Genomic DNA, 8900 nt, shown 5'->3' on the forward strand with positions numbered 1-8900 from the left:
AGCAGTCTTAGGCTCATCTTACGTAAGAAATTCAGTCTCAGAAAGGCAGCACAGTCCGAGACCCCCAAAGAGAGCCAAACAGTCCGAGACCCCAAAAGAGAGCCAAACTCATACAATCTTGGCCAAGATCTTACCTAGTACTGGTACATGTATTCCTAAGTCTGTCAACTGGATGAAGCAGCAATTTCCCAAGTCCCTCCCAGTAACTGCTTTCTGTGCTTCTATGTGCTGTTTTTCTTCTCAACATTAAAATCAGAAAGTATATACATTTAATCATCAATTTCAGTTACCATGATTGTTTAACTATTTTGTACCCACTGCTGCCTGTTTCTATGAAAGCCTTTGAACTTCCCTATTCGTCAAAGCAGGGATTGCTAACATGTTATAAACACCACTGATTACTTTTTATAATTTTAAAGGTAGTTATTCTATACTTAAAGCCAATTTAAAACAAAGGAGATCCTTGCTAATTCTTATTTCTTAGAGTAGCAATAAAAATGGATTTTCTACTGATTTTGCATTCAGTCCCATCTGCCTTTGAGAAATACTGTTATTCTACCTCACTGTCATTGTCTCCTTCTCTAAGAAGATGTCAGTCTTTAAAAAGCTTTTACTTTGACTATCCAAAGGAAGAACATGTAAGGTGAAACTATGAATGTTAAATAAAGGATTCAGAACATTTCCCAAGGGGCTACATAACTAACTTAAAAGCTGATACCTTATGCCTAAAATAACACAGTTTTATTTACAAAAATTCATAGATGTGATTAGACATGCTGCCATATACATATAAACTGTGCTTAAACCAAATTAAGGCTCAAAAGAAAACAAAGCACATCCTATGATCAATCCAGAACAGCAGCAGAGTTCAATAAATATTAAGTATGCTCTCACAAGTAGGGGGCACTAATAACTTCGTAATTTACATAGTTTGTTAAACATGAGGAAACATACAGGACATGGGAATGGGGAGTACACACAGGAAAAGTAATTTCTTGATTTTCTTCATTTTTCAGGGATGGCTTTCTTGTCTTCAGGAGGGAAGATTTTGACTTCAAAAGTAACAAAGTATTTGAGGAGGGAATTTACATCTTTCTGTTCTAAACGGTATTCTTGTGCTATTTTCTCAGCAGTCCACGTTTCTGGATAAAGTTTATGATTATTGAGAAGTGTCAACGCCTCTATAATGGAGATTTTGCCTATGGGAATGTTCTTAACATTCATATCCAAGTGATGGCCTATCGGCAATCTGAACTCCTTCGGCACTTGATGTGTTTCAGCGGCTTTTATCTGGTATCAAAAAAAAAAAAAGGCTTTTAGAATGAGTGGCAAGATTTGACATTCACTTTCAAGTTTCTCAAATCTACACTATTCTTCAAATAAATACTGCACATACTTCCCCAAACTACATTTCTCCTTATCGTGAGCCATAGTTTGATGGCCCTTAACTATTTTGTACCCACTGCTGCCTGTTTCTATGAAACCCCTTTTCATGACCACAGTTCTAATATCAAGAAATTTAGGTAGTTCTAGAAAATAAAAATCAAATGTATACCATCCACTTACAGTATTCCATATTTATTAAAAGAACAACAACAAAAATAATTGAGTGAGTTAAAAATTGCACCTGCTTTAGGACAGGACTCTGACGCTGCCCTAACAGTTAACCTGACAACACCTTTTCTGTTTTCCAGTTTTGTGTTTTATATTCAAGGCCCCCAAAACTCTGAAGGAATTCAATATTGCTAGAGATCTTGCCTCTTCTGAGAAATAAGCTAATGCCTCCAATACCCTAAATGAATAAAACAACCTGTGCACACCCATTCTTCAACCTCTTCATCCCACCCAAGCTTAGTCCCCGCATCTGTGCTCTGCATTATGGCCTCACTACCTAGCCACGCTTATCATTCCTTTTTTCGTCTCTTTTTAACTGCACCCAGCCTACTGCTCCTTTTTGTCAAAATCCAGAAATGCTACAGTTACTACCTTTTTAAACATGCACCAAATCCCAAACCAACACCTCATTTATGATCAGTTTTCTTCTCTTCAGTTCAGGTTTAAGGACAATGACATTTGCTATCTCTAATGACCAACTAGTTGCTTCATTCAGAGGATACTTTTCAGACCTTATCTGAACTCATGACAGCATCTCACCGTATCTGACACTGTTGACCGCTCCAGCACACCTGTAACTATCTTTCCCCTTGGTTTCCACTCAGTTTCCCATCTGTTCTTTCAGGCTTTTATTTGGGCATCCTTTCCCTTCTGCTGCCTTTTAAAAGTGAGTGTGCCACAAGTTCTGGCACCAGCCCTCTTCTGACTCTACACATTCTTCCAAAGTAATCCCACCCACTCCCCTGACTTCCATTACTGCCTACAGATTGACTTCCAAATATGTCATCTTGAACCTAGACCTTTTTCCTGACTTCTATTCCCAAATGCCTAATGGCTATCCCCCCTTGGATGATAAACATACCTACACACACCTCAAATTCAATATGCCTAAAACTGAACCTATCACCAGATCTACCCCTGTATTCTCAATCTCAATGACCAAAACCACCCATCTTCTATGTCCCAGAGTAAAAAACTGGGGATTATTAATACTTGCTACCCTGCCACTTCCCCCTCCCTCATTACCAGCAAATGACGACTGCATCCTACAGATTCTGCACCCTAACTCTCTCTCAAACACATTCACTTCTATCATTAGCTCATCGAAGTTCAAGTTGATGTCATCAAAGTTCAAGTTGATGTCTCCTGCAGGAACTACTGCCAACACCTCTCACTGGATAAAATGTACTTTGTCTCCTCCAGTCCACTCTGAAATCTGACATCATTTTTAACATGAACTCTTCATGGTATCCCACTGTTCTCAAAATAAAACCAAAACCCCCAAATTCATTGACAAGTCAAATAAGAACCTTCATGATCTGCCTCCTGTCATCCTCTATCCCAGCGCATTTGTCCAAATCACCCCTGACACTTTCCCCCAACTCTACTTAACTCTAACCATTCTTCAAAGGCATCGCACACTCATCTTCATACTGCAACCATGGCTTAACATACCCTTCCAAACTTCTTCACTTTTTAAAACTCAAAGTGCGGGCGGCGCCTGTGGCTCAGCGGGTAGGGCGCCAGCCCCATATGCCAAGGGTGACGGGTTCAAACCCGGCCCCAGCCAAAACTGCAACAAAAAAATAGCCGGGCGTTGTGGCGGGCGCCTGTAGTCCCAGCTGCTCGGGAGGCTGAGGCAAGAGAATCGCGTAAGCCAAAGAGTTAGAGGTTGCTGTGAGCCGTGTGACGCCACGGCACTCTACCGAGGGCGGTACAGTGAGACTCTGTCTCTACAAAAAAAAAAAAAAAACTCAAAGTGCTTCTCTCATCTTCCTATTCCCAGGTAGACCATCTTTCCACTCCAAACACACCTTTTTTCAGATTTCCCTCCTAATTAATATTAAATACTAAAATAAGTACTACTTGACCAAAAGAAATTCCTTAAGAAATTAAAAATAGAAAAAAATCCGAAATGTGATAAAAGTATTTTTTAATCAAAAAACCACTATCATTTTATTATAACTAATGTTAAAACATGAGAGACATCCTAAATAAAGAACAGGTGAAAGCACTTAATTTCACTACTGTGTTAATGTTATAAAAGTATAAATATTAGAAAGGAAGAGAAAACTATAATTCCATACGGATACAAAATATCTTTATAAAAATGAGAGAGTCAACTCAAACCTAAGGGAAATAACCACCTAGCAACATGAGAAGCTACAACAGAAAGACCACTGACTGTAAAACAGTGGCCCCCTCGTATCTGTGGTTTCAGTTACCCCAGTCAATTGCAGTCTAAAAATATTAAATGGAAAATTTCAGAAATGAACAATTCATAAATTTTAAATTATACACCATTCTGAGCAGCATCCAGAGTCTCTCACCATCCTGTCTGGACTGTGAGTCACATATTGGCTGCTTGTATTAAAAGTGACAATTAAATAACTTAATACTGGCCCCAAAGGGCAAAAATAGTGATGTTGGAAATTTGGACATGCCAAGGGAGGTTATAGAGTGGTTCCTTTACATGAAAAAGTGAACGTTCTTGACTTAAGAAGAAGAAAAAAATCCTATGCTGAAGTTGCTAAGATCTACATAGTAAGAATGAATATTCTATCCATCAAACTGTTACAACTGTTCTGCATTATTATTGTTGTTGTTAATCTCTTATTGTTCCTAATTTACAAATTAAGCTTTACTGTAGGAAAAAAAGATAGTTTTCTATATATAGAGTCTAGTACTACTCACGGTTTCAGACACCCACTGGGGGGATGTGGACTGTCTCTCCCTCAGGTAAGGGAACTACTGCATTAGCAATAAACAGTTTAAAAACTCAAGTGAAAAAAGATCCCACTCATAGTAACAACCTCTGTCTCTCAAAGACTAAACAATTAAAAGTTGTTAATTCTCCACAAATTAATCTATAAATTCCAATTAAATTACACTCAAAATCTAAATAGGACGTATTTAAAAACCTCACAATTTGATTCCCAAGTTCATATGGAAAAAAATTAATTTTTTTTTTTTTTTTTTGCAGTTTTTGGCCGGGGCCAGGTTTGAACCCGCCACCTCTGGTATATGAGGCCAGCGCCCTACTCCTTTGAGCCACAGGTGCCACCCAATGTGTGAGAACTTTTGGAAAAAGAATGAGAGGTCATACCAAATATCAAGACACATTATAAAGCTCTATTAATTGAAAACAGTACAGTCCAAAAGTGTAAAAATAGAAAAGGAAATAGAACTGATGAGGCCCATAAACAAGCCTGTACGTGAATGTCTAGCTGCATTTTAAATAAATGGGAAAAGGTCTGGAAAATTCAACAAATTATATTCAGACAACTGGCCATCCTTTGAAAAGAGAGGTTAAATCGATCTTTTCCACATACCAAACACCTTACTTAATGCCAGATAAGAGATTTTAACTTAAAATAAAATCATAAGGGCGGCGCCTGTGGCTCAGTGAGTAGGGCGCCAGCCCCATATGCCGAGGCTGGCGGGTTCAAACCCAGCCCCGGCCAAACTGCAACAACAAAAAAAATAGCCGGGCGTTATGGTGGGCGCCTGTAGTCCTAGCTGCTCTGGAGGCTGAGGCAAGAGAATCACGTAAGCTTAAGAATTGGAGGTTGCTGTGAGCCATGTGATGCTACGGCACTCTACCGAGGGTGGTACAGTGAGACTCTGTCTCTACAAAAAAATAAATAAATACAAAAGAATAAAATCATAAAACTACTACAAATAAATACAGAAGACTGCATTTGATGATGTTAGAGTGGGCCCAGTCTTCCTATACCCTCAAGGAGAAAAATGCTACCATATTTGATAGAATTTTGAATAGTAATAAATATATCAAAAAGTCAAGCAACAAATTAACTTGCCATATGATAGGCACGGTATCATTTATATCTAGAGATAACAAAAATCATTAAGAAAACTACAAACTGCCCATGAGAAACAGGCAATTCAATGTTATCACTTCCCCTAAGGAATTTTTTTCGACCTCTTCTAATGTCCCCTGTGAAATTATAATACCATTGTATTTTTTTATATATTGTATCTGTGTCTTACATAAAAAACACTGCATTTTTTTCATACCCCAGGAAGCTATTTTAAAATCTATGATTTACTATAACATGAGAGAAAGAACATTTGGAAGGATTACTCAACCCCAATTTAAAAATTGTTATTTTTAAAAATTTTTTTAATTGTTATTTTTGTTAAAAGAACGTGAACAACCCCTATAACTTTTCTTTTTTTTTTTTTTAAAGTATTTAAGATTTTTTTTTTTTTGTAGAGACAGAGTCTCACTTTATGGCCCTCGGTAGAGTGCCGTGGCCTCACACAGCTCACAGCAACCTCCAACTCCTGGGCTTAAGCGATTCTCTTGCCTCAGCCTCCCGAGCAGCTGGGACTACAGGTGCCGGCCACAACGCCCGGCTATTTTTTGGTTGCAGTTTGGCCGGGGCCGGGTTTGAACCGGTCACCCTCGGTATATGGGGCCGGCGCCTTACCGACTGAGCCACAGGCGCCGCCCCCTATAACTTTTCTATGTGAGCATCTGGGGATAACTAAATCCAATAATCACTATTATATGCAAATGACTTGTGTTATTTTATTTCTTTCTAGTGAAGATATTAATAACTATCTGTGCAAATAGTTTATCACCTATAGAGACAGTACTAGACTATTTTAGAGAGGAGAAAGATGGGAGAAGTTGGCATACTTGCTTCTCATTTAGCCAAACACTCCCTCCTACCTAGAACCTTCCTGACCCTACAAACTCATCTGGTTAACTGCAACTCGGGCCTGAACTTAAATGTTAAGCTGCAGAAACCATCCCTGATCCTCCACTTTCAAACAGGTCCCTCACAGTGCCTGCATCTCCATTCGTTAATTACATATGTATGGTTGCACAACTGCTTGTCTCTTTAGTGTCTGTGTCCATCACAACATAGTAAGCTCTGTGAGAGCAAGGACTAGGTCTGTTTTGGTCCTTACCATATACAAAATAATTGTGCCTGGCACTTACATTATTACAACATAAGGATTTATATTCCCAAAGTATTTCTAAGGTCCTCCTCCTAATTTTACATATCCTAACTATATCCTTAAAAGCAAATCAACAAAAAACACAAACTCGACGTCAAAGAATCCCCTGAGATTAGAACACACATGACTCCGCAGAATAATTAGAAACTAATACTACAGCTCTACTTTCGTCACTCAAATGAAAGCCTACAAGAAATTATCTCACCAAATCCTGCAAATTCTGAAATATTAAATAATTAAATAATTCATATAGTTGCTTTCAATCAATACAATCTTTTATAATTCTGGTAAATATCCAATAAACCTGTACCTATGTGTCTTGCTGTCTTAAACCACTGTGCTTAGCGGTCTAAACTTTGCCAGGTGACTTACTCTGGTCACAACTACATTGACAGAGTAGCGTTTTTTTTTTTGTTTTTTTTTTTTTTTTGAGACAGAGTCTCACTGGGACACCCTCAGTAGAGTGCCATGGCGTCACAGTTCATAGCAACTTCAAACTCTTGGGCTTAAGCGATTCTCTTGCCTCAGCCTCCCAAGTAGATGGGGCTACAGGCACCCACCGGAACGCCCGGCTATGTTTTGTTGCACTTGTCATTGTTGGTTAGCTGGCCCGGGCCAGTTCGAACCCGCCAACTTCTGTGTATATGACTGGCATCCTACGCACTGAGCTATGGGCAACGAGCCGCAGAGCACTCTTTCTACCTCTTGCAACACTTTTCTCCATCATTTCCTGGACCCCTCAATAAGCAAATTATACATTTACTTAATTAAACCACATATTACCTGCACGGAAGGCACAGGATCTTTGGAATCGACGTACACAGCTTTTAGGAATGACAGCAGCTTGTCATCTTTTCTAGTGATTTCTTTCTTAATTTCTGGATGGCCTAAAGATAGAAAAAAAAATCACAATATTAAAACCAATGAATAAATCCTCTAAGATCCTAAATATTTAACCCAAGACAGCTACTTTGATTATTTATTAATAAACATAATCGTAACAGTTCGGATTTTAACTGCAAATCAAAATACAAGGTCAAGGCCAGCGTCCAGGGCTCTGTGACGACCCCTAGAGAAAACTGCTGCACATTATCCCTCCGGATTTTGAGTCCTCGTGTAAGTCGCCAAACACTGCAGACCAAAGCCGGCGAGGGCCGGGTTACAGGGCATAGGTCACTAGGAAGTAGGCGGAGCCGCCCACCTCCCCGCGGGCGCAAGGAGACAGTCTCAATGTCACCGGCCATGCGCTTCCATCTTCCCGTGTTCTGCTGGCCCGAGACTCCGCGGCCGAGCAGGTTGGCGTTGGTCACCCGGCCTCCGGACCGAGGTGGCCCAGGTACGCAGAGCCGCCCGGCCGCCCCGCGCCACCGTGTCCCCCGCACCCCGACGCGCCACTCACTGCTGATGTGCTCCCGCAGGAGGCTCCTGGTGGAGGGGTGCTTGGGCGCGGGAGAGGGCTTCATCTTGCTGATCTCTCGTTCCGCTCGGTTCTCTAAGTTGAAATTTCTCATCGCGCGAGCCACCAAACCCCCCATCTCGTCATAACATGATGTCTGCAGGTTCACGCCACACGTGGAAAAACACCGACCGGCTCGGGTGACCGCCGAGCGCACGGAGCATGCGCAGTCCGTGCTCCAGGCGCGCGAGTGGCCCCACCTAGCGGTCGGGAGGCCACACCGCATCTCAATTCAGAGGGCGTCGAAGGGACCCGCCCCGGGGAGGGAAAAGAGCTTCCAGGCGGGGCCGCGTCCCGCGGGAGGGGGCGGAGCTTAATCCCGGTCCAACCCCGCGGTTTGTAATTCTGCAGATTTAAGAGTGGAGCTCAGGCTTTAAAATTTTTCCAGCCGAGGGCGGTGCCTGTGGCTCAAAGGAGAAGGGCGCCGGCCCCGTATGCTGGAGGTGGCGGGTTCAAATCCAGCCCCGGCCAAAAACTGCAAAAATAATAAATAAATAAATAAATAAAAGTTTTTCCAGCCGAGCGCCTCCCAGACTGACTTAATCTTCTTAGGGGTGACGGGATTAGGCCCGGCATTGGTTGAAGCTTCTCACGTGATTCCAAGTTGCCTTGAAGAGTGGAGAATCAAAGTCTTAAGGAAAATTGGCCTGACCTCTTCTCAAGGGCAGTCCTGCCAGAGATAAAACAGATAAACACGCAACTTACTACACTCGCGTCAAACAGGGTTCGAAATTGCCTGGTTCTTCTTTTGTGTAAGGGTATCCATTCTCGATAAATATTTATTAGTAGGCACTCTTCCGTTTGAATGCCTCTTAGTTCCCGGTCCCTTGCCTGATGT

At 41.4% G+C, this 8900-nt stretch overlaps 1 protein-coding gene across 1 annotated transcript; it reads right to left on the minus strand.

The window, feature by feature from the left end:
- Positions 1–862: 862 nt before the first annotated feature.
- Positions 863–8241, minus strand: NDUFAF4 (NADH:ubiquinone oxidoreductase complex assembly factor 4). Its single transcript, XM_053592752.1, has 3 exons — positions 8006–8241; positions 7390–7493; positions 863–1290 (listed from the first exon to the last, which is right to left on the minus strand). The coding sequence occupies exons 1-3, from the start codon at positions 8139–8141 to the stop codon at positions 1006–1008; spliced, it is 525 nt and encodes a 174-aa protein (XP_053448727.1). The 5' UTR covers positions 8142–8241; the 3' UTR covers positions 863–1005.
- Between the last annotated feature and the right edge of the window lie 659 nt (positions 8242–8900).

The sequence above is a fragment of the Nycticebus coucang genome, chromosome 5 (genome assembly GCF_027406575.1).
Source record: "Nycticebus coucang isolate mNycCou1 chromosome 5, mNycCou1.pri, whole genome shotgun sequence".
Lineage (NCBI taxonomy): Eukaryota > Metazoa > Chordata > Mammalia > Primates > Lorisidae > Nycticebus > Nycticebus coucang.